The sequence below is a fragment of the Aethalodelphis obliquidens genome, unplaced genomic scaffold (genome assembly GCF_003676395.1).
Source record: "Aethalodelphis obliquidens isolate GAN/ISIS:26980383/991018 unplaced genomic scaffold, ASM367639v1 scaffold1, whole genome shotgun sequence".
Classification (NCBI taxonomy): domain Eukaryota; kingdom Metazoa; phylum Chordata; class Mammalia; order Artiodactyla; family Delphinidae; genus Aethalodelphis; species Aethalodelphis obliquidens.
The window spans coordinates 40568691-40595410 of NW_020837945.1; the positions used below are offsets into that span (position 1 = coordinate 40568691).

General features: G+C 33.6%; 1 protein-coding gene across 8 annotated transcripts in view; it reads left to right on the plus strand.

Moving 5' to 3' along the window:
* The window catches only part of ZNF654 (zinc finger protein 654), a 94307-nt gene extending 67705 nt beyond the window's left edge, over nucleotides 1–26602 (plus strand). The window contains exons 4-9 of one of the 8 annotated variants that reach the window (XM_027102759.1): nucleotides 6670–6805; nucleotides 9496–9698; nucleotides 10306–10445; nucleotides 16842–16983; nucleotides 20555–22895; nucleotides 23489–26602. In XM_027102759.1, the coding sequence (XP_026958560.1) occupies nucleotides 6670–6805; nucleotides 9496–9698; nucleotides 10306–10445; nucleotides 16842–16983; nucleotides 20555–22895; nucleotides 23489–23496 (2970 nt within the window). In that variant the 3' untranslated portion in view covers nucleotides 23497–26602. The other 7 variants (XM_027102756.1, XM_027102787.1, XM_027102783.1 and 4 more) reach the window with 7 other exon arrangements.
* Nucleotides 26603–26720: the final 118 nt, after the last annotated feature.

Consider the following 26720-nt stretch of genomic DNA (forward strand, 5'->3'; position numbering starts at 1 on the left):
CTTAAATAGTTCACTAAGTACGTGATTCTAGTTATTTTAAAAAATCAAATATGTGTAATTTATGTGCATTAATGCATTTTTATAATTTTAAGACTGAGAGTCACTTTAGAAATTATTTAATCCAATAATCCCTTATTTTATAGATCAGAAAATTAAGCTCCAGTGGAGTTGAGGTTTATAGAAGCAGAAAAAGGGCCTAAATCCTGTTCTCAACCCAGCATTCTTTCCAGTATTCCCTAATCTATTATATGAAATGATGTAACCATGTGTTTGCAATAATGTATATGTCAAAAGAATAGGTTTAAAGAAACGTTTTTATTTATACTACCATCTTAAATGCTTCATGGTCTTAACATTTTAAAGCCTTTTCAAGACCACCTTATCCGGGAGAGGGAAGAAGAAGAAACTTTAGTTTGGTTACCTGAATGATAGCAGATGAAGGCATCAACTAGAGTGCAAATTATAGAAATGGCAAGGAAGAAGCAGATCAGGAGATGTTGAAGAAAACTGCCATGACATTAGGATCAATAGAAGCAGATGAGTTTTATATTTAATTCCAAACACAAACATAAAAACAAATAATACCTAAAACCAAGAATCCCCAGACTTCTGATATAATACTCATCGAGATTTTTTTTTTAAGTTTGAGCACATATCCCCAATATATGTATATTTGTTATTTATGTACGTGCACTAATACTATAATACATTATAAAACACAAAAATACATAGTAAAATATTTTAACAGTGTGAGACTTTAATGACATCAGTATGACTGAATGTGCTTTTATTTTTGAAAAATTTTTAACAGTTCACATAGTACTTCAAAGTCTGATTTTTTAAGTTCAGTTTGCTTTGATACTTGGTTTTAATAGTTGTCGTAGGTGAAAAAGATACCTTTGGTAGATCCAAATGGAAAAATTTTTTTTTCTAAATGTTGATACTCAGTTTTAAATGCCTTCCACCAAATTTATAATTTTTTTAATAAAAAATTTGCAATTTTGCAACTTTTTGCAAATTTGCAATTTTTTGTTGCAATTTGACTGCTGAATTTCTATTGTTTCTGAAATCAATCATTGTTTTCTTGAATAGCAACCATTTTTTAAACAAAATAACTCATTTAAATGCTCCAAATGAAGAATTTTTTTTTTAGAATTTTATTTATTTATTTTTATACAGCAGGTTCTTATTGAAGGATTGTTTTAAACAGAAAATTCTAGTTTAAGTTTTTTAATGGCATAGATACAAGCATTATAGGTGATACCGATTTTGGGCAACAACAATCACGTAATGATGTAAATACGTCCAAACATCCATTTTAAATGATTTTCTCCTAAAGAACTTTCTTTTACAAAGCAGTAACTTTTTCACTGTATACTATTCTCTTTATATGAGCAAACTCAGAATGTTTATGTTTTCAAAAACATAGGTAAATACTTCTTAGGAACTTATCACAGAAATGAACAGCAAATTTGTGAGAACTGTCTTTTTGTAAATGAAAACTGCATAACATCTTTGAATTTTACCACTTTTAAAATGCTTTGCCATAAGATAATCGATGAAAATATAATAATAAAAGATATCATGAGCATTCTCATTTCAAAGTATTATAAAGATTTTACTGTATTTTAAGGCTTTGTTTTTATAAATTAACCACATTGAATACCTTTTGTATTTTTGCTTTGATTTACTGCAGTAGCTTGCTTATGAATGAATTTGACATGTGGTATTTTATACTTTTCTTCTGGAATCTGCATTTCATTCAAAATAAGACATATTCCATAGTGCTTCTACTTACACAGATTTCTATAAATTCCTATTTTGATTTAAAAAGTTATTTATTATTGCAAATACGTCTTCTCTGATATACCTTTCCTTTTCTGACTGTTTGAAGAAGCTTTTAACTACCTAGGAAGTAAGATGGCAACACCTAATTAGTAATGCAAGGCCTTCCTCCTATATTATGAGTACCAGAAGAGTGGAGTGGTACAGATTTTCAGTACTGCAGGAGAAAGAATTATTATGGATTGAGGTGGCTAGTGGAGGCTTCTCTGTGGAAAAATAGTTAAGAAAGGATTTAGATAGGTTTACCAAAAGTTGTAAAAGAAAGAGAATGATACGAGAAAAGGCATAGGCAAGAAAGGACAAGATAAGTTTGGGAGACATGGAAGAGACCAGGATGGAGAAAAGGAGTCATGATGTGCAATAATAGGTGAGTGAGTAGGTACGTAAATCCAGAGGTCCTTAAATATGAAGTCGGGGCATTAAGAACCTTTATCCTATGATAAGCGAAAGGGTTAAGATCAAGTTTGTGTGATGTCCAGAACACTGACCTGCAGCTTCACAGACATGTTGTGGTGGCCAACTCTAAAGTGGCAGCAGGTGCAGGGAAGAAACATCTTCTGGAACTAAATGGATTCTAAAAGAAGAGTGAGGTAGTTATGTTTTCTCTCTGCCTTTGGCAAAAACACAAGATTGAATGTAAGTTTCTGAGGAAATTGTATTTAGCACAGTGCAGTGGGTAAATAAAGGATGAGGTTAATACACAGGTCCAAATTTAATTAAGTAAACATTCTAAAAAAACACAATATGAATATACTCTAGAAAAGATAAGTTGTAAATTCTGTAGTGATTTAAGTGTTTCCTTTTCACTTGGGAGGCTTTTAAATTGAATATCATCCAAAAAAGCCACCATACTATTTAAGGAAAAATAAGCCAGAAGATACTTAGAAACTTTTCTTTCATCCTGTGTCTTCTTAAGTAGACAAAAGTGAAATCTTTCTTTCATCTCTATTTCCTATCCAGAGTTATTTCCCCATAGAAGTGGCCTCCAAAATATGGTGCACTTAACGAGTGCACGCACACAAAAAAACAAAACTTTCATTTATAATTTTTATATTAGAAAGATGAATTTAAGCTAATTTACTAATCTTTAATAGAAGGATTGGTAGGAGTACAGGTATATAATTTACAGTATAAACATTTATGAAAGTGCACTCCAAATGTAGGAGGGATTGGGTTTGCCAAAAAGTTCATTCAGTTTTTTCTGTAAGATGGCTCTAGTAGCTAGTAGTGCTTAGTTGTCTTTAACTTCATTTGGAACAATTTTGTTAGATTGTATTCTGACAGCTCTCATATCATCGTGTGTTAAAAAAAAAAAACTTATCAAAATTGGTGAATTTCTGTATAGCCATTTTAATATTGAAGATGGAAGAAAAAAGCAACATTTTTGGCATATTATGCTTTATTATTTCAAGAGAGGTAAAAATGCAACTGAAACGTGAAAAAAAATTTGTGCAGTATATGGAGAAGGTGCTGTGACTGATCAAATGTGTCAAAAGTGGTTTGTGAAGTTTTGTGCTGGCAGTTTCTCGCTGGATGATGCTCCGTGGTCAGGTAGGCCAGTTGAAGTTGATAGCGATCAAATTGAGACATTAATTGAAAACAATCAACGTTATACCACGTGGGAGATAGCCGACATACTCAAAATATCCAAATCAAGTGTTGAAGATCATTTGCACCAGCTTGGTTATGTTCATCGCTTTGATGTTTGGGTTCCACATAAGTTAAGCAAAAAAACCCTTCTTGACCGTATTTCAACATACAATTCTCTACTTAAACGTAATTAAAATGTTCTGTTTTTAAAACAAATTGTGACGGGCGATGAAAAGTGGATACTATACAATAATGTGGAACGGAAGAGATTGTGGGGCAAGTGAAATGAACCAGCACCAACCAAACCAAAGGCCGGTCTTCATCCAAAGAAGGTGATGTTGTGTATATGGTGGGATTGGAAGGGAGTCTTCTATTATGAGCTTCTTCTGGAAAACCAAACGATTAATTCCAACAAGTACTGCTACCAGTTAGACCAACTGAAAGTAGCACTCGACAGAAAGCATCCAGAAAGTCAACAGAAACACATAATCTTCCATCAGGTTAATGCAAGACTGCATGTTTCTTTGATGACCAGGCAAAAACTGTTACAGTGGCTGGGAAGTTCTGATTCATCCGATGTATTCACCAGGCATTGCACCTTCGGATTTCCATTTATTTCGGTCTTTACAAAATTCTCTTAATGGAAAAAATTTCAATTCCATGGAAGACTATAAAAGGCACCTGGAACAGTTCTTTGCTCAAAAAGATAAAAAGTTTTGGCAAGATGGAATTATGAAGTTGCCTGAAAAATGGCAGAAGGTAGTGGAACAAAATGGTAAATAAAGTTCTTGGTGAAAATGAAAAATTTGTCTTATTTTTACTTTAAAACCGAAGGAACTTTTTGGCCAACCCAATACAATCAAAAAGTATGCCAGAGTTGACTGTGGGGTAGGGATTGTTAAATATACAGATTATCAGGGTTTTCTCCTAGAAACCTGGATTCAGTAGGTTTGAATTGGGGTCTGGGAATCATTTTTTAACAGGACCTCCAAGTGTTTCTTATTTTCAGCCAAGTTTAAGAAATTAGCAATAGACCTATTTCACCATATCTTGACTTTAGGCCCAAGTCCAGTTCTGGGTCCCACAGCACTAATGGCTGTATGATTGGTGCCTCACCTATCCTAACACAGCTAGAAAGAAAGATTGTCCAAGAGCTCAGCAGCAGAGCTAAAGCCTAATCAGTGATTCATGGGCTGGCATCCAGCTCACCTTATTTCTTATGCTTTGCCTGGACCAAAAGCCAGCTTACGGTAGTTTAATTTGTATGGGCAGCAATATGTATGTCTAGAGTAATTTAGGAGTTTGTTTACCTTGAGGTTTGAAATCGATGATTATTTTTAACCATGAAGTCATTGCCACAGATCATTACTATGTTCCATGTGTTAAAAAATCATGGCTGATCAATAACTTTATACCATATTTTTATGAGTGCTATAATATGCTGACACATGGAAATGTAGAAATTAATTTTATGCTAAGGCAGTTGGGTGTCCTAAAATGAAATATTTATTCAGAATCTTAAAAAATAGAAAAAAATATCTAACATTAAGTACTTATGCATTGTCCTAAGCACTTTTCAATACTGTGTATTATTTAATCCTCACAACAATCCTATGAAGTAGGTGTTTTTAGTATCCGTTTTATAGAGGAGTTAACTGAAGGAGCAGAGAGGTTAAGTAACTTGCCCATTTGGTTATAGGGTTTTTGTTTGCTTGCTTGCTCATTTTAATTTGGGAATTCCCTAAGTAACTTTTAGAAGATACTTACTTTCATGTTTTGACTTAATGATCCTTTGGCTTCTTTGAATGATTCTTCATCTTGAAACTTGATTCCTTCTACTGCCTTGTTCTCTTATAAAACAAAACCTCTTTCATGTATTTTAACAATGAATGAAAAGTGGCATATAGATATCACTTTGGAAAGTTGAAACGATGAAAGAGCATGACAATTTAATAAAAGCACAGTGTTCACTGCCACTTTGAATATGTAGCCTAATGATTCATCTGATAAATAAAATTTGTAAATATATATGGTTTTATCCTGAAGCTTCGCTTTATAACTGTTACTAAGTTTTTCATGTCTGAGGGATTTTTTTAGCACAGAAAGAAATTCTGACAGTTGCTTGTATTTTAATTGATGTGCAGTTTATTCCAGTTTTTAGCATTGCCAATTTCAATATCTAGTTTTTTCTTAAGGCCTTAAGCTCAATTTATGCACTAAAAAATAAATCTATCCATACCTTCACTAGGCCTTCAGTTAATCTTTTTAAATTATCAAATTAAATTCCATGAAACATTTAAAAAAATACCTAACAAAGTATATAATGAATCAAAGCATCATAATCAAATGATTAAATCTTGTAAATCTAAGTCTAATAAATTTATAAATTCAGTAAACCAAGTTCTCCTAAATATTAAACATTGTTCACAAACTTGTTACATATTTGTATTTTAATCACAAGTCTGAGATACCAGATTCTCTAAAAACATTTCAAATATCTTTTTTAAAAAAGTCCTCCAAAATGCATAGACAAATTATCAGTTAATGCCCAACTTATCAATAGTATCTTTATCTTAAGCCTAATGCAAAGTCTTCATATTATAGCCTGGATTCATTCCTTCAGCCTGTCATTTCTCATCCCAAGACTATAAATCTACTTACACAACAAAGTGGAATAGAATTTCCATCTTCCAGCCTTCTGCTACACCTAAGATTCTACATTTGGGATCAGTGACAGAGACCTGTACCTACCTGCCAACCAGAATCTGCATTGGACAGGGACCTCTCTATTACCTTCTTATTGTTAGGCCTGCCATTGTTAACAGAGACTTTATGAACTCTCACATAACTGAACGTACACGTTTTACATTTTTGCAACCTGGTTCTTTTCCTAGGAATGATGCATCCTGTAAGTTTTTCCATTAGGTTTTGCAGCCTGGTTCTTTTCCTAGAAATGATGCATCCCATATGTTTTTCCCTTAGGTTACACTTCATCCCTGTTATAATGGGATTTTCTAAGTCCAATTATGTACAAACTGTGTAACCTTTGGCATTAAAGCCTATTTGTGTACTAATGGGGTTTTGACACCCTAATTAGGTTACTAAAGCAACCCTTTCTCTTCTGTAGTTTAACAGCTGCCTCACTGACCATCAGTCATTTTATTGACAATGATGATCAAGTTTAGTTTTTAACCCCTTTAAATTCACAAAGCCAAAATGATTTTTCTCTCCTAGGAATGCCAGAATCACCTCCGCAGATATGGAAATGTGAATCTGGAACTGGTGACTCGAATCATTAGAGATGGTGGCCCATGGGAAGATCCAGTGTTGCAAGCTGTTCTAAAAGCCCAGCCAGCATCTCAGGAGATAGGTACTTCAGGAGACTCAAACTCTAAACCAACATTTGTGAGAAGCAAATACAATTTCATTTTCTAACTAGAGCAGTAATAGTGATTTTTCTTTATTTTATAATACTGAATAAGAGTAATGTATTTTCACATGAAGTGTGTCTAATTTGTTACATTAACCCAGCCCAAGAGTGACTTGACATAAGATTAGGTACAATTATTTCTAGTAATTTCCTATTAAAATGGGAATTCAGAGTGTTAACATATTTAGTATCCCCATTCTTTTTACAGAGTTTGTTTTCACTTCAGTTATGTTTTTTAAAATCTATTTAAGTAGGAACACCCTTTAAAACAAACAAACAAACAAAAAAACACCCTCCTTAAGCACATGGAATCTCCCTTATACAGGAAACTCTGTGAAGGATGAAACTCCTTCAGCTTTTGTTTTGATGTACACTACCATATATCCTACACCTAGCCAGTGCTCAGTATAAATATTTGTTTACTGAATGAATGACCACATGATGAATGCATAACTGAATGAGTGACTAATAAGTAAATTTCGATTCCAAATACTCTAAAGCAGTATTTCCCAAACTTCATTCATTAACAGAAGTTAAGTTTTGTTTCATCCCCTTACCACCTGCATACCTTTTGGACATCACTTCCTCTCCAACCTAGATACACAGTGGTTCCTGTGAGCCAAAATCTGCTTTTGAAGGCAGGAAGCTCTGTCAACTATTTCTAGTTAATTCTTTTTAAAAAAACATTTGCCATATTATTCCTGAGCCCCAGAACATTTGGGTCACCAAAACATAGAATGTAAGCTCAGCAGTAGTGAATAAGCACAAAAGTGTGGACACATTTGAGAGCATGGAGAGAGCCTATGGAGTGCAATTATAACATGGCCAAAGGGAAAGACAAGACCTGCCAGCTGGAACCATTCAGATATTGGTCTGGTGAGAAGACGTTTCACACCACCAATTGCCTGTGCAGGTTAGGATCTTTCCATTTGTCCCAGGTAAAGGAGTGGGGTGGGTTGTGATTAGAACTGAATGGAGAAGGGGCTATGATTCTAGGGCTTAAGAGCAAGCTGACCCCAGATACAAGTGTAGAGGACTAGAAGAGATGTTAGAGAAGATGAAAAAAGAGATAAGACCAGGAGAAGCAGTGGTGGAATGAGATGGGAGGTAGGACAAGACTAGAAGGAAAGAGCTAAGGTATATGTGACAATGGTGTGGTATAAATATAAAGGATACAAAGGAGAGTAGCACTTGATGTGAGGGTCTTGGAAAGGAATAAAAAGAAAAGAAAAAAACTGAAGAGGGAGGCAGTAGTTAGATCAGAGGAGGAAGAGTCGGCTCATTGAGGAAAAGTATGAACCATCAAATATAGGGAAGGCAAGGGTGACAGCCTTGAAGGAATCTCTGAGGAAACTGGAGAATGTGGCCAGAGGGGACAGGAGCTAGGCAAAGACAGAATCATAGGGAATGAGAACAGGGGAGGAGAGTTTGGGGTTTTAGGGTAGCTTTTAGGCTCCTTTCAGTAGGAGCTAGAACAAACCTGTTGCTTGTTGGTGTGAGGGCTGATGGCCTCAATATATACAGTTTATAATATGTATATAGTCTTTTCATATATATTCCTTTTATACTTACACTAGCATACCTCACTTTGGGAAAAGCTGCTCTAGAACCTCATTAATGTAGATGACTGTACTCTAGTTGGTGATCATCAGGGTAAAGATCAGTCTGAAGTTTATCTTTGCATCAACTATACAAAATCATTGTCTGCTTAGCTTATAGTGTAAACAGAATTGCAAGGCAAATGTTGAAGCCCAAATAAAACATTATTCATAGGCATTTCAGAAACTACTGATTAAACATATATAACTAATTAAAAGATTTTTGGATTTGAAATCATGAAATATGGGTTCCAGTTCCTGCTCTGCCACTTATTTAATTAATTCTTTGTCCTTGGGCAAGTCATTTGACCTCTCTGAGACTCAGTTTTGTGATCTGTAAAACAAGTATTAATATTATACCTGTCATGAGGTTGTTGTTAGGTCTAAATGAACTTTTATAGATAAAGGCTTTTATATATTTTAAAATTGTGTAAAAGCAAGTATTAATTAGTAATTATCCTTAGTGACACATGGGCATACATTAATAAGCAGTCCTGTTTGGCACTACTTGTAACTTAATTTTTTTGTTTGAAAGTAATAAAATATATTTCTTTTATGATTGAACTTTTTCATTAATTCAGATTACATTTCTCTATAATTAATCTGAATTAATATGGTTTAATGACAAATTACAATTTAGCCTTTTAATCTTATAGGAATGAAAATACTGGTCAGTAAGAAGATAAAGTATGTAATCTTAGACTAGAAAGAAATTTGAAACATATTTTAACATTAGTGAACACAAAAAAAGAATATTTCTTTTTTTGTTTTGTTTCTTAAATTGCTTACTTTTTAGACTGAGAAAGAATCAGCAAATATTTCTTGGACACAGTTTTGGTGTCTCTTACTTCCATTTTTCCAATCATTTAACTGAACATTCCTTTCACAAATAAACTCCTAATAAGAAAAATACTATTTAATTAAATAGTTGATTTAATTAGATACCACATGTTAGCGCTAAGGTGTCAAAGAACAAAGTTTGAGACAGTCTTTTCATGAGAGTAATAAGAGTCTGTTTTCTTTTTAATATAGTGAACAAATATTTAAGTTCTGAAAATCCACTATTCTTTGAACTACGTGCCAGATATCTAATTGCTTGTGAACGCATACCTGAAGCAATGGCTCTCATTAAATGTTGTATAAATCACCCAGAAATCAGTAAAGACTTGTACTTCCATCAAGCACTCTTCACATGTCTGTTTATGTCACCTGTAGAAGATCACCTATTCCGGGAGGTATTGTTTGAGATTATGTTTGCCTATTACCATTTTAACCTTACCAAAAAAAAAAAAAAAAAAAGTAGCCCATTCTTGTTAAATTCCTTTTACAGTAATATCAAAGGTTTTAAAATTACATTATCTAGATGTTCCCTTTGGCACCATTCTTTAAGCTCATATTGAATTAGAGTCTGATATTAACAAATGATGAAATTAAAATTTTTGTTGATAAGCATTATTCATGTTGAGTGAGCTTCTGGTGTGACAGAGGTTAAATAAAAACCGAGAAGCATTATGATTTTGCATTTTAAATAAAATCGTAAGAAATTAAATGCATATGTTTGTTATTTTGGTTTTTTTTTTAAGATGAAAGAACCTTTTTCGAATATGGACCCTACATACCGACAAGCTGTGGACATTGAGATTAAAAGTAGTCATTGTAAACTGTAGGTTCTATGTAGTGAAACTATGAAAACATGAAAATATCTCTGTACAATTCATCATTGTCTTTGTAGAAGAAAACTAGAAATCTAATTTCTTCTGAATGCTTAATTTAAACATTTATTACACCTATCTTTCTAGATATTTTTAATGATACAAACTGGTTTTTCTTTTTCTCTTATAGCATTTACTGAAAACTGATTGTAAGAGTGGAATTGATATCATCTGTAACACTGAAAAAGAAGGCAAGACTATGTTAGCCTTGCAACTCTGTGAATCCTTTCTTATTCCACAGCTCCAGAATGGGGATATGTACTGTATCTGGTAAGTGTTCCTAATATAGAAATTGAAATGGTGAGATGGGGTACAGAAGGAGAATTGGTTAGCAGAATTTGCACTTTATATATTTTTTTAAAGTTATGTGAAAATGTTAAGCCACTTTTTCCCCCACATTTATTGTGCAAAAAACGATAGGTTGTAAGACCTATCGTAAGGATTAAAAAAGAAAATGATCATGTACCAGTAATTGATAGTGTTGATATTTAAGGAATGTGTTACAATAAAATAGTTATGCTTTAAATTAAATTTAGAGTGTTATTTTTAAATTTTTTTAAGAGTTCATTTTTCGGAGCAGTTTTAAGTTTTACAACAAAATTGAGAGGGAGGTACAGGCATTCCCTATATATTCCCTGCCCCCACAAAGGCATTTCCTCCCCCATTATCAAGATCACTCACCAAATGGTACATTTTTTACTAAGAATGAACCTACATTGACACAATTACCCAGAGTCCACAGTTTACCTTTAGGGTTCACTCTTGGTGTTAATTTTCTATGGGTTTGGACAAATATATAGTGACATATATCCATCACTATAATATCATACAGAGTATGCCCTAAAAATCCTCTGTGCTCTGCCTATTCATCTCTCCGTCCCACCCCTGCCACCACCTCTGGAAACAACTGATTTTTTTTTTTTTTTTTTTTTTTTTTACTATCTCCATAGTTCTGCCTTTTCCAAAATATCATATAGTTGGAATCATACAGCATGTAGCCTTTTCAGATTGGCCTTTTTCACTTAGTAATATGCATTTAAGGTTCCTCTGCGTCTTTTCATAGCTTGATAGCTCATTTCTTTTTAGTGCTGAATAATATTCCATTGCCTGGATGTACCACAGTTTATTTATCCATCATCTACTAAAGGACATCTTGGTTGCCTCCAAGATTTGGCAGTTATGAATAAAGCTGCTATAAACATCTGTGTGCAGGTTTATGTGTGGACATAAATTTTCACCTCCTTTGGGTAAATACCAAGGAGCACGATTGCTGGAACGTATGGTAAGAGTATGTTTAGTTTTGTAAGAACCTGCCAAACTGTCTTCCAGAGTGGCTGTACCATTTTTCATTTCCACCAGCAGTGTTTGAGATTTCCTGTTGCTCCACATCCTCACCAGCATTTGTTATTCGTGTCCCAGATTTTGGCCATTCTAATAGGTGTGTAGTGGTATCTCATTTTAATTTGCATTCCCCTGATGACATATGATGTGGAGCATCTTTTCATATGCTTATTTGCTATCTGTATATCTTCTTTGGTGAGGTGTCTGTTAAGGTCTTTGGCCCATTTTTTAATTGGGTTGTTTGTTTTCTTATTGTCTAGTTTTAAGAGTTCTTTGTATATTATGGATAACAGTCCTTTATTGGATGAGTCTTTTACAAATATTTTCTCCCAGTCTGCGGCTTGTCTTTTAATTCTCTTGATATTGTCTTTCACAGAGAAGTTTTCAATCTTAATGAAGTCCAGCTTATCAATTATTTCTTTCATGGATCATGTCTTTGGTGTTATATCTAAAAAGGCATCAACATACGCAAGGTCATCTAGGTATTCTCCTATGTTATCTTCTAGGAGTTTTGTAGTTCTGTGTTTTCTGTTTAGATCATGATCCATTTTTAGTTAATTTTTGTGAAGGGTGTAAGGTCTGTGTTTAGACTCTTTTTTTTTTTTAATGTGGATGTCTAGTTGTTCTAGCACCATTTCTTGAAAAGACTATCTTTGCTCCATTGTATTGCCTTTGCTCCTTTGTCAAAGAACAGTTGACTATATTTATGTGGGTCTATTTCTAGCTCTCTGTTCTCTTCCATTGATCTATGTGTCTCTTCTTTCATCAGTACAACTCTGTCTTCATTATGTTAGTTTATATTAAGTCCTGAAGTCGGGTAGTATCATTCCTCCAAATTTGTTCTTCTTCAGTATTGTATTAGCTATTCTGGGTCTTTTGTCTCTCCACATAAACAGTTTGTCCATATCCATAAAATAACCTGCTGGGATTTAGATTGGGATTGAATCTGTAGATTAAGTTGAGAAAAACTAATAACTTGACAATATTGAGCCCTCCTGTCCATGAACATGGAATATATCTCCATTTATTTAGTCCTTTGATTTCATTCATCAGAGTTTTGTAGTTTTCCTCATGTAGATCTTATACATATTTTGCTAGATTTTTTCCTCATGTAGATCTTATACATATTTTGCTAGACTTATACCTAAGTAACTCATTTTGGGGACACTAATATAAATGGTATTGTGTGACTATTAGTTATTGTAAGCATTTTTAAAACCAGTTAAAAATTATTAGCAGAAAAAAAATTATTATAATATTATGAAGCATCAAATTTATCTAGCAATCATGTAATTTAGAATGTGGTTTGAGAGTATTTTTAGTACCAACCCTTAAGTGCTATTAGATGAAATCATGAATAATAATTAGAAAAGATTCTAATAACTTCTGCCTCCCTTACCCCAGTACACACACACACACACACACACACACACACACACACAAGAAAAAAACCCTACCACTTTGACATGTCATTAATTCTTAAGAGAAAACTAGGTTTCATGTGCCTAACATCATAATATGAAATGATATGGGCTATAAACATTTTTTAATAAATGCTTTCAAATTTTAAGTTCTTAGATACTTAAAACAATAGCTTGAACGAGGTTTAAAGATAAACTTATTTAATATATTATAGATTTTATAGATTAAAATCTTCAGATTCAGAGATAGAGTCAAATAGCTAATTAATAGAACTGGGTCTAGAAACTAGTGGATTTTGTCTTCTATGGGACTGTACTCTTAGAATATACAAATTTTTATTCAGAAGTTTACCATGTAAATTGAAATTACAAATAGAGTGGAGGATCAGGAGACAATGGTAAGACATACACTTCTAAATAGTTTTCAAAGTATTATCATTTCTTGATATGCAGTTATTTTGAAACAGGATATAGTCATTACTATTATAGTATATCTTTTCCTATGGTGATAGGAATGTTCTCTACCCTTGGCTATATTAAACTATTTAAACAGAATATCCATTGTTTTCATTTTAACACACTCATAAGTAAACTGGAATCAAGTATAAACAAACCAAAAAGGACCAGGAAAACATTTTATTTTCTTCTTCTCTTGGCTGACCAATTTCTACTCTTTAGGGAAGAACTTTAAAAATAGAACAGTGCCTATCTTTCCTGCTCCTGGCCACAGTCACCTTCTAAGAATAGAAGCTGGGTGTGTGACTCCCAGCTGCCTAACTGAAAAGGAATCTTTAGCCTGCTTCTTTGTCCTTCCTTCTGAGTAGGCTGAGTTCTGATCGCCTGCCCTCTTATTTCTTCTACCTCTCTCCTTTATATTTCTGAGTGCTGGGGTCCGAAAAAAGTTGATTTTCATGGTAACTTCAAGAGCAGGATTCTTTCCAGCTTATAAGGTCTGTGTTGTCTGTTTCATCTTGGTCTTCAGATTACTCTTCATCTCCCCTCTCTGAGGACAAAACCTGATCACAGTCCAGTTTTGCTCTGTCTCAAGCCAATGAAGCAAGCTACTAATCCAGTTCTCTCACCATCGATAATAAGAATATTATAATAATAGCAGCTGCTTATATTTGCTGAGTGTTTCCATTAGTCTATGCTTTGTATATGCATTATCTCATTTACTCCAGCAATCTTATGGGGTAGATAATATGCCCAAACCATTCAACTAGTAAATAATGATTCAAACCCAGGCAGTCTCTGCTACTAAACATTACTTACTATAAAATGGGTATAGTATGAAAAAAAATCTATGTGGTAAGGGTGGCTATAGACCTTGTTATAGTCTCTCTGCAACTAGATAACTTGGAGGTTATATTAGCAGTTAGCTACCTGGGAAATGTGTTTGTACACTAAATCAGTGCTGTGTTGTTTCTTTTTTAAGGACCCTTTTTTGGAAAGGAAAACATAAGCTTCATTAAACTTTCCCTTTCATCTTCACAAAGAATACTATCTGAGCAATTTATTAAACATCAGTATATATCAGACATTTCACCTAGGTGTTTTCACTTATCTCTCTTAATTCTTTTTATGTATAAGAAAACTGTGGATAAAAGAGATAAAAGCCACACAGCTAGTAACAAAATGGAGTTGGAATTTATACTAGTCAGTTTCCAAGTGATAACATCCTATGTCTAACTAGTTCAGGGAGAAGGTAGTATTTATTGAATGTATACTGGGGTATGACGTGAGCCACAAAAAGGGCAGGGTTATAGGTGATCCTCAAAGATAATTGCTAACAGGGACGTTGAGATTGCTGGGGTTTTTTAGAAGTATCTCTGTTCTGCCATTTGGCTTCAGTCTTTCCTGTTGCAGACCAGAAGAATGCCAACAGTCCCCAGGCTTCATAGTTTAGAGCTGAAAACATTCCAGGGATTCTGACTTAATTGGGGTCAGTTTCCCATTCCTGAATTAATATTTTAAGGAGAGTGAGGAGGGTCACTTAGGAGGCACGGCCACTGAGGTTCCAGCCCTGTGTATTCGGGCTATTCTTAGAAAATGGTGGTTCACTGTGAACTGGGGAGTACCATCTCAGTTGGCATGTAATGCCCTATTGAAATGTAGGTCTCTTATTCCCAATCTCCTGTTCTTCTTCACTACCTCCACTATATAATGTGTCATTGAGAAGATTTACAATGTATTAATAGTTGGGGAAACAGGACTTATAAACAAGGAAGTATATGAAAGGCATTAAACCAGTAAGAGAGATAAGATCTGTTCTGAAGTAGTTATCACTTTAAGTTTGGGGTATTCATGAAAATTTTCATGAAGAAGAGGCACTTGATATGGACTCTGAAAGATAAGCTTATCTTAGAAATAAATATTTTCCAAGTAGAGCAATCAGCACAACAAAAAGTGAGAATAAATGAAGCACATTAACTGACACTGAGGAAACCAACTTAGGAGAATGCCCAGGATTCAAATCCTGATCCTTCTGACACCAAAGCCCATGTTTCTGTTGCTTTTAACACAAGGCATATTGAACAAGTACTAAATGAAATAATCTGGGAGGCTGGAAGCAGATCAGTTTAGCAACCCCTATAGAAGTACATATGGAAAATTAAAGGGCCTAACATGGTAGCATTGAGAAAGAATGATATAACTGTGGGCAAAAATATAATAAAAATATAAAGACTATGAAAAACAAGCAGGTTAAAACCAGACAGGTTAGAGAAATGTTTAGTGTCATTGGTCTAGGAAAAGGTAATCAATTTTGCAGGAATTTGATTTGTTCTAAATGGATTAAAGTGATAGAAACCAATCTAAGTTGAAATATCCAGTTACGGAAAGTGGGAAAGAAGTCAGAGCTAGAGATTTGGGAACATGGTGTGAAACCTGGTGAGCTTTCCAAAGGAATATGTGTGCCAAAAAAAAGTGAGTGGTGGACGAAAGCTTAGGAACACCCACACAGCTTGTGTGAAATAGAAGAGGAATTTTGGTTTTACTTTTTGTGTTGCTTGCCATCATTTTTTGTTTTGTGTTCTGTGTTGTCTCTCTAAATAGAGTATGCATACCTTCATGATAGTAGTCAAGGTGTCCTTAGATTTAATAGCTGTATGTGCTGGGTTCAAAGTACATTCTCAGTATATCACTTTTTTTTTTAACATTTTCATCAATTATTTTAATACGTTTTAGATTATGATGTTTTATGTAACTTTTATGACACTTTTCAAGGAATTCTAATTTGCTAAAATGTGATATCCAAATGTAACGATTATATCTTATGATTTCCTTTGCCTCAAAACCCACTGCTCCTACCTTGTTCATCTAATAACCTTGGCCATATTTTAGAAAAGAATCTACCTGTGAAATACTTTAAATGGTCCATAGCTTGTTTAAAATACTACATCTTAATGGAAGAGTAGATGATATAAAACAAAATTTCAGAATCAGTACTATAATATACTTACACTTTTAATCTGTAGTACTTTTGGTATCTTAATAGATTGAAAAGTATGAACCATTCTTTGCAGAAATTCTACAACATTGATTTCTAAATTTGCAAGTGGGTATTAATTAAAGGTCAAAGTTAAATTTTTTAAGCAATATCATTAATATTGGTATACTGAGATTAGAATTTGTTTTGATCAAATACTAGAGATGCCTTAGGTTTGTTGGCATATAATTAGAATGCATTGCATATAGCAAATTGCAATTTCTAATCTCACCTTTTCTCCTAGCTTCTATTAGTCCCAAATAGGTAGTGGAAGTAGCCTGGAAGTTAACTTAATATCCATTTACACCCATTTTGTATACATCCCAGCCAGGGCACTACAGAATCAGGGAAAGACAGCTAATGTCTGTATTTGAATAAACTGTATCTTTGATATTTCTCTTTTTTTCTCATTTACAGGGAGTTGATTTTCATATGGAGTAAACTTCAGCTAAAGTCTAATCCTTCAAAACAAGTTTTTGTAGATCAATGCTACCAGCTTTTAAGAACAGCAACTAATGTGAGAGTCATATTTCCTTTCATGAAAATCATTAAAGATGAGGTAAATAGTATATATTTATCCCTTCATTTTAAATTAAATTTAAATGACAGTTCACTGAAACTTGAATCTCTTGTGGTAAAATGTATTTGATCATGTAATTGAAGAAAAGGAGGATTTTAAGGCATTCTCCATATATTATATCCTCCCCTCCCCCCACCTCAAACTCCCAACATGGTACAAAAAGTATGCATAAATGAAAATAACTGAAAAAAGAAAAAAAATTTAGTGTTACATAAAGTTTAGTATGGGAACTGCTTCCATAAGAAGCTATTATCTCTTTTCTTATAATTAAATAAGCCTGGCACTTTTAACATTAACATTATTCTAAGTCCTGTATGTAGAATCTTAACTAATTTGCAAATGAACTTTCTGTAACTATAGCTAATACCTGTTCACCATCATAGAGAAATAGTTCATAGTTTTACGTTTGGTGTTTAGGTAAAAAGGAATAATGAATTCTGAGACATTTTTGAAACCTAAGGACAAATTCTTAAAGTGTTTATTTAAAATAATAGTAAAAACCCATTACCTATTTTTAAAAATAGTTCTGAAGCAAGTTTTTCATGGGCCACTGGCAAGTGAGTAAAATTCTACATATGATTCTTACATAGACATGAAAGTAGATCCTACAGATCCTTTTACTTTTTCTCCTCAAGTATTAACAGAACTTTGAGTACAAAGATAGGAAAGATAAAGCTACCTTACATTTTAGGTAGCTCCATTTAACTGAATCTTTATGTGGGTTACTTTTAAATATATAAGGAGGCATCCATTAAATAATATATTTTAATTTTTTTACATATTTATGCATTTATTACATTCATTATCACATCACTCATTAGATGTATGACCATGTAGTGATCATATTCCCGTGATAAAAAGCACTATATCAGAGGGTTTGGTTTTGTTTTATTTCCTATTTATTTTGCTAACTGCATTAATAGCTTCATTATTAAAGAGTAAAATGTCATTTAAATGCATTGTCAAAGTTAACCTCTCTCCCCACCAAAAAAACAAAGAAAAAACAAACTATGCTATAGAATACTTCTTAATATTTGAAGTACATCAGAATTACCTGTAAAACTTTCTAAAAAATATTTATCTATCTCTGTTTTTTTAACATATGATTCTCATTTGTACCAAAAATCGAGAGACTTTGTTATAGAAAATTTACAATATAGGTGAAGTTCAGCCAATTATCATAGAGCTTTCTCGTTTTCACATGTGTGGTCAACCTAAGAATACATGATAAGGGGAAAAATTCAAAGATGAAATAAATATTTAAAATGTGCTTAATTTCTTATACAGTCTATTAAAAACATTTTTATCTGATGGAATAGATCATTCACACGCCTCAGTGCTAAGAGGCACAGGCAATGCTGTGTGAGTTCAGAAGGAGACATTACAGATAGTATATCTGAAAAGCCTTCACAGAGGAAGATGCTTTCAGTTGGGTTTTAAATGATGGGGGAGGATAATACTAATATTTGTAGAGGATTTTGTAGTTAACAGAGCCCCTTCTCCTCATTTTATTATTTGGTTCTCACAGCTGTCCAGTGGCATTAATAGGGTGGCACAGAAACGGGGAAGTGTGTGGATGACAAAACTAATCGAAGAGTTTAGTTTCTATGGGGTTGGGGGTGGGGTTGCTATAGACCCTAAAGGGACTGAATGCTACTCTAAAAATTGAAATGTCAGTCCATAAATATACTGGAATTGTTAAAGGCTTTCAGGTAAGAAAGTAGCCTGTTCCCTTTTGTGATGATCCTGAAATTTTTAAACCTCAGCAACTGTGAGTACATTATAATTTCATGAGAAAAGAGAGGATGTAGATAGAACATTGGACAAAGAGAATGAATTGTTTTGAAGCAGTGGATTTGAATTTGCTATATCTGGAAAATCTAGGTAGGTTTTATAACTGACAATTATAGAAATAAGAAATTTGAATTCAGAAAAGGATTCCAAGCTGGAAATGGTGGATTTATAGGAGACTAAATCAGTGGAATATATCTGATCTCATTCATTCTGCAAACATTTATTCAAAGGTCACTGTATGTCAACTCCTATGTTAACCACAGAAGGATACGAAAAATGAGATACTGTCCCTGTGATTTAGGAATTCCAAGTCAAGAAGTAGGGGCGTAGACAGTTATAAAACAATATTACATGCTTTTTAGAAATAAGTATAAATTATTCTCAGTGGAAAGAATAGAGAATGTTTTTAACTCTACCCCAAGGTAGGGGCCAGAATGAATCAGAAAAACTTTCAAGGCAGAATTGATTCTCAAAGAATGAATAGGAGATGGGTAGGAATTTACCAGCGAGGTAAAGTGATATGCAGAGTTAAGTTCTGCTTGTGGAACTGTAAGTGAGGGTTGCATAGCACATAAGGAACTCAGAGGACATGAGGCTGGCATGTCATCTGTAATATACCATATGCAGGCAATATGATACACAGACACAACTGTTAAAGACATATTATTATTTTATCTCTTTCTATTCAAACAAGCATTTAGGTCATTCTAGAGGCATTATTTATAACTTGAATTAAGGTGGATAGACAACAAATTCCCAACTAAAAGCTGATGCAGTTATCTTTGAGTCATCAGTCAAAGTTTCAAAGCTTGAATACTTTTCAGATAACTTCCAGTAGGTTCATTATTCTGATACCTTATTAGATTTGGAAAGTTTATAATTGCCTTCTTCATGTGGATTACACTTCTCCCCTTATTTGGATAAATAATGTTACTTAATAAGTACAATAAGTAATATTATTTAGTGCAGCTTTATGAAAGAGTTTCCATAAGCAGTTCTTTTTGTTTTTACTTTAGTATTTTTTTAACATCAAAAATTGATAACTGGGCTTCCCTGGTGGCTCAGTGGTTGAGAGTCCGCCTGCCGATGCAGGGGACACGGGTTCGTGCCTCGGTCCGGGAAGATCCCACATGCCGCAGAGCGGCTGGGCCCGTGAGCCATGGCCGCTGAGCCTGCGCGTCCGGAGCCTGTGCTCCGCAACAGGAGAGGCCACAACAGTGAGAGGCCCGCGTACCGTAAAAACAAAGACAAAACAAAAAAAATTGATAACTGTGTTTTTAAATTCATATAATTTAACCCTTCTGCCACAGAATGTAAGATTGGTACCTTAAAACAGGGGCCTAGATATGTAAGAAACTTGAACCACCATAAGTTCATGAAGCATTTTATTTTTTTAATAACCATAAGGTTATGAAGCATTTTGTATTATGGTCAGTAGGGCTTGTCAGACTTGAAAATTAAATAAATTGGAAGCTAAAATACTGTCTTTTCCAGGTTATTCTCAAGTTAAAACAGATTTATTTATATATTAAAAAGTAGTTAAACATGGCTACCCATTGAAGAAAATTGCACATTTAGAATACTCTGTTTGTTTAGCTTTCATTTCAGAGTTGTATTGGGTTGGCCAGAAAGTTTGTTCGAGTTTTTCCGTACGATGCTATGGAACGTTTTGGCCAACCCTGTATTTTAAAAGGATAATCTAGTAAGTGTTAATAATTTTTTTTAAGAAGTAGCAGTAATATTTTTCTTTTTACAGGTTGAAGAAGAAGGCTTACAAATTTGTGTTGAAATATGTGGTTGTGCTCTACAGCTAGACCTTCATGATGATCCTAAAACTAAATGTCTAATTTATAAAACAATTGCACATTTTTTGCCAAATGATTTGGAGATTCTCAGGATTTGTGCACTCTCAATATTTTTTCTTGAGCGCTCCTTGGAAGCTTATCATACTGTTGAAGAGCTTTACAAACGTCCAGATGAAGAATATAATGAAGGCACAAGTAGTGTTCAAAATCGTGTTCGTTTTGAATTACTTCCAATTTTGAAAAAGGGATTGTTTTTTGATCCTGAATTCTGGAACTTCATAATGATTAAGAAAAACTGTGTAGCGTTACTGAGTGATAAATCAGCAGTTAGATTTCTAAATGAAAGTACACTGGAAAATTCTACAGGTAATGTAAAAAAGGCAGTGGAACAGCAAGGTTTAGATGAAGGACTTGACTCTCTTACAGATCAGAGCACTGGAGAGCTTGATCCTGATGATATATCTGGAGTGCAACCAAAAGGTCATATTAATGCAAAGAAAAACCTCACAGCTCTTAATGCTTCCAGAGTAGATCACAATGTCCCAAGGCATCGGTGTATGTTATGTAACAAGGAATTTCTAGGTGGTCACATTGTACGGCATGCCCAGGCTCATCAGAAAAAGGGCAGTTTTTCATGTGTGATATGTGGTAGAAAATTTAGAAACAGAGGACTTATGCAGAAGCATTTAAAGAATCATGTTAAGAAAATACAGAGACAGCAACTTGCTGCAGCTCAACAGGAGGATCAGGAAAATCCTGCTTTGGAAGAAATAAATTGTTCTGATACTTTCATTTCATTTGAAAATGGGAAGTCTGATAATAAGGATTTGGAAGTAGAGACTATTACCCGTTCCAGTGATGGAAACAAAGATGTCATCCCTTCACATGTGGGTGAATTCATTGAAATTCCTGGAAGTGTATCGGAAGATGTTATTGAAAATATTACTGAAAATGGCAATCCTGATACTTCTTTAAATAATGTCTCAGAGCCATTACCTGTATGTGTGGATGACTATGAGGAGGAAGAAGACGAAGAAGGTGATTATGAAGAAGATGATTACGACTTGAATCAGGAAACTTCAGTACTTCATAAAATCAATGGAACCGTGTGCCATCCAAAAGACATATATGCGACAGATCAAGAAGGAAACTTTAAGTGCCCCGCTCTTGGCTGTGTCAGGATATTTAAAAGAATTGGATTTCTAAATAAGCATGCAAGGACTGTACATCCAACTGATTTAAATGTGCGGCAAACAGTAATGAAGTGGAGCAAAGGAAAATGCAAATTTTGTCAAAGGCAGTTTGAAGATTCTCAACATTTTATAGATCACCTTAATAGACACAGCTATCCAAATGTGTACTTTTGTTTGCATTTTAATTGCAATGAGTCATTTAAGCTGCCAATCCAACTTGCTCAGCACACAAAAAGTCACAGGATATTTCAAGCTCAGTGTAGTTTTCCAGAATGCCATGAGCTTTTTGAAGATCTTCCTCTGCTATATGAACATGAAGCTCAGCACTATTTAAGTAAAACGCCAGAATCATCTGCACAACCAAGTGAAGCAATTCTTTGGGATGTTCTTACAGACTCAAAATCTAATCATCAGGAAAAAGACTCATCTAGTAATGAGAAACAAACTGTTAGTCTACCAGTTTCTACTAGCAAATCAAGGAAAGATCCTACAGAACCAAAGACATGTATAGAAAGTATGGAAAAGAAAGACCGTTTAGTTCAGAATGGAAATGAACATTCTGATCACACTGTTTCTGATATAAGCTTGACAGACCAAAAGATGCCTGACATAGAGCCAAATTCTGAAAATAATTGTATTAGTGATTTAGTCAATGGACACAGTGGAATAGAGCAAACACCTTTAGTTTCCTCAGATCCTGCTTTGAAAATTGATACAAATAGAATCAGGACAGAAAACGGTTCCATTTTACCTAGTGTTGTACCACAAGAACACAGTACCCTGCCAGTACCTCAGGCACCTTCCAAACCAAATCAGACGAGTGAACATACTTCATATGGCTTAATTTTAACAAAGCCATATGTCAGACCATTGCCTCCCAGTTACCTTGATGAACGGTACCTTAGTATGCCAAAACGCAGAAAATTTCTGACTGATAGGGTAGATGCCTGTTCTGATCAAGATAACGTTTGTAAAAAATCAGTGAAAAGATTAAGATGTGGCAAATGCCTGACCACCTACTGTAATGCAGAAGCACTTGAGGCTCACCTTGCACAAAAGAAATGTCAGACACTCTTTGGATTTGATTCAGATGATGAAAGTAAGTCTTCTGTCTTCTCAGCAGGTATATCTGTAGAAATAGAAAATGCCATAGATCTTTGTAAGGTTAAAAAAATTAACATTTATATAACACAGATAATAAAGCACTACCCCATACATTATTTCCTTTAATCCATACAACCACCATGAGGTGCTATCACTATTCCTGTTTTATAGATCAAGCAACTGACATTCACAAGTAATTTGCATAGGCATACACCTGTGAACTTGTGGAAGCCAGAACTTGAACACAGTTTTTTCATACTTTTGGATCATACTCTTTAACTGTATCTGAGGCTTTTCTTCATTCCAAGTTTTATGTAGTAAGAGATCTAAAAACAAAGTAATTATGATGGAAATGTTTTTCATCTGCATGCCAGAAATGTAAACCAAGTTGAGCCTCTATTACAAAAACAAAAATAAGAAAGAACCAGAAAATAATTGAAAAATAAAACTGAGCAAAAGAAGAGCTTGCCTTTCTACTAATATTAATATTCTTTAAATGAGTAAGGGTATAAATAAACAGGAAATCTAACTTAGAATACTTGATGAACATCTATAAATATGAATTAACAGACGTGTTCTGTTTTACAGGTGCCTGATAAAAATGTTTCAGAACGATCTGTCGATCAAGCAGTAGTGTGCAAAAAGCACTACAAGAAAATGCATCATCAGTTTGCTATTTCCCTGATGGCCTTAATTTTAGAGCGGTCTTGGATTACTAAAGATAAAGACAAAGCACATTTTCTAGAATGAACCCACAGAGGAGATGTGCTGGTTTAGACTCCAAAAGGGTTATTACAAAACTCCCAAAGTACCAGTTATCCAGAAAAACCACATTTTTTTTAAGAAGTCGATGATGATTAATAGCAGCATGTTCAGTTTCGCTTATGTGAGAAACATATGCAGGCAACTAGTCAAAAAGAATAACCAGCTATGGCCTTACAGAAAGGGAAAAACCCATTATAAAAAAGGGGGGGGGTGGTTTACAACTTAAAAGTATTCCACAAATAGGGTTTGTTTTCTTGTCATGCCTAATCAGATTATGTCCTCCTTTCTGGTCAAACATGCTTTAAGGAACCATTTCTGTTTGATTTATTATTACTTAGAAACTGATTGATAAGATGAAAGTAAAACGATTTATCACCATACTAGCTATAAAAGATTGTACCTTGTTTCCAGATGATTGATTAGGTCAAAGTTCAATGAATGACATACCAGCATTTAAAATTAACAAACAAAAGAAGACAAAACAACAGTGCTTTGCTAATAAGCTCTTGACAGAACCTTCCACTTTCCATTTTTATAATACCAATGAGTTATATTTAAAAGGCAGCAGCGTCAATAGAAAACATATTATCAGTAACTCTGGGAAGAGATGGGAGGATCTAAGACCATTAAAGGCTATCTTAGTTGAAAGAAAACACTGAATTGCAAATTCTTCAATGTGAATAATGGTATAAGCACACTGGGATATTTCTGTTTGTATATAGAGTAGTGTTAGGACATTGCTTGATGATTCATAGTAAGGTCCTTTAGACATTAATGTGAGTTATCTAAGTACAGTCCTATAAAAATAACTGACTATAAAAAAAAAATATGCAGCTAAGAATCCGGTCAAGAATTCATTGGTTTTACTCAATTAGGAGAGTTAATTCTAAAATAAGCCATATTACTTATGCTTTCTTATTTATTTCTGATGAATTTGGTCTGAATAGTAATTTTTATATATAAAAAGAAATATTTACACAAAAATTTGCACAGTAAGAACACAGTAAGATATATTGATGCATTTATTTTCTTTGATGACCAGTAATTTTCCTAAGGAAGATTTTAACTTAATAGTCAATAAATCGTTAAAACAAAAAGGTTTTTAAAAATACCCTCTCAGATGTGTTCCATGTCTTTAAAAGAGGAAGCTTAAAGACTTCCTTTTACCTAACAGTGTGTTAATCTATAGCAGGGGTAAAATGAACAAAAATGCAAAGGCAAATTCTTCAAAAACAGAGCTATTAATGTACCAATGTCAACCAGATATTCCAGTTATTCCAACTGATACATTCTTGTTCAAAGTATATAATCTCATCAGACCCTACTATTATAAATTTCTGGATATTAAAGCTTTTTGAATGAAGTCACTAAGGAAGTGTGACTTTTCTTCCAGGGTAGCATCCAGGCTTTATTAAATTAGGATTTCTAGGTCATGATAAATCAGATATCTAAAAAACTACCCAATTTTATTAGTTTATTTATCATAGGCGTTCACTACTATGCAATTGATAGTCATAAGTCCATATCAATCAAATCAGGTTTTTGTTTTGTTATGTAGCCTACATTAGGCTGTGGAATTTACATTTAAAAACATAAGTAAACAACTCGATAAGGTTTTTAAATCCTTTCAGGTCAACTAAAGAAAAAAATGTTTTCCATACTTCCTGATACTAAAAATATAATACTTGAGTTCTTTTTCAGTTCAGTCTAAAATACATCATATAATAAAAAGTATTTGGAAACTAGTTCATATGGACAATGAAGTTATTTTAAAATATTTCTGCTTTGTACATTTTCCAGATGTTTAAAATCACAGCTTAACATTTTATCACATTTTTAACTTTTTATTTTTTATAAGTTGTAACTATTGCCATAAATCCATGTCTGCAACTTATTTTCATTCATTTTGCAGTTCATACCAAGATGTTTTAAACATATTCCACTTGTTATTTTTTTGTCTTTGAGGTTTTATTTCTACTTTTGTGTTGGTAAGGGAAAACTTTCTGAAAGACTGAGATCAAATTGGTTTATACATAACTAGATCAAGGAATGTTTTATAAAATTCTGTTTGACCACATTGTTCTAACCTCTTTATATACTTATCAAATAATTGCTATTGAAAGAATGTGTACATTTTCTTATGTATGCCTTATAAAACATAAACTTACATCATTTTGCTTTTACGGGGTGCATAAACTTCCAACAGTTCCAATGTGGAATTCAGAAGACAAGGAAGCTTTCTTCTTATTCCTCAAATTCTTCTCTTTTTCTTTTCTACTCCTTCTATTTTAAGGATGTGTTTATCTTACGTGGACCAAGTTTCCATCCTTCATTTTCAAATAAAAATTTCCTTTGAAACATTAAATATTAACTTTCTGCTATGTTTCAGTAAGGTCAAAAAAATAGCAAATCTGAATTTTTGCTGCTCAGATATTATGGAGAAGATAGAAAAGGAGAACCTTCGTGGACAGGGGCACTGGTACTTTGGGCTTCAGTCATACTCTTTTTTTTTTTTTTAATAAACCACCAATTATATAATGAAGACATAACATTGAACTTGTGATTCTTTTCAAATCACACTTGAAGGTTCAGCTGTACTCCTTTCATGTTTGGTTCAAACTGTAGTATGGGTGAAAAACCTAAAAGGGATGGTAGTGTTTATTTTTTAATTTATTTGGTACTGTAAAACACCATTTCAGAATGACTAAATGCTGCATATGCATTTTGGAATTGTTAATATGTGAAAGATATTACAGATTCAGCAAGAAAGGAAATTTGTGCTTCCTTGTTGAACATTAAATTATTTTACTTTGCATTTTATAAGAGTACAAATTAAAACTGAGCCATTGAACTGCAATAAATCAACAGTGTCTCATTTCAAGAAATTTTTTGTACTGTACATAGATTTGTTCAATAAAACATTGTCCTTGTTGGTAATGAAGTTGTTCAGTTTTATGTAGCACGTTACTTCAAAAGGAATTAGGCTTAAGGTATATGTTAAATAAGAAATTTCTATTATGTTTCATAAGAGAATGAGGTATTTCAGTTAATATTA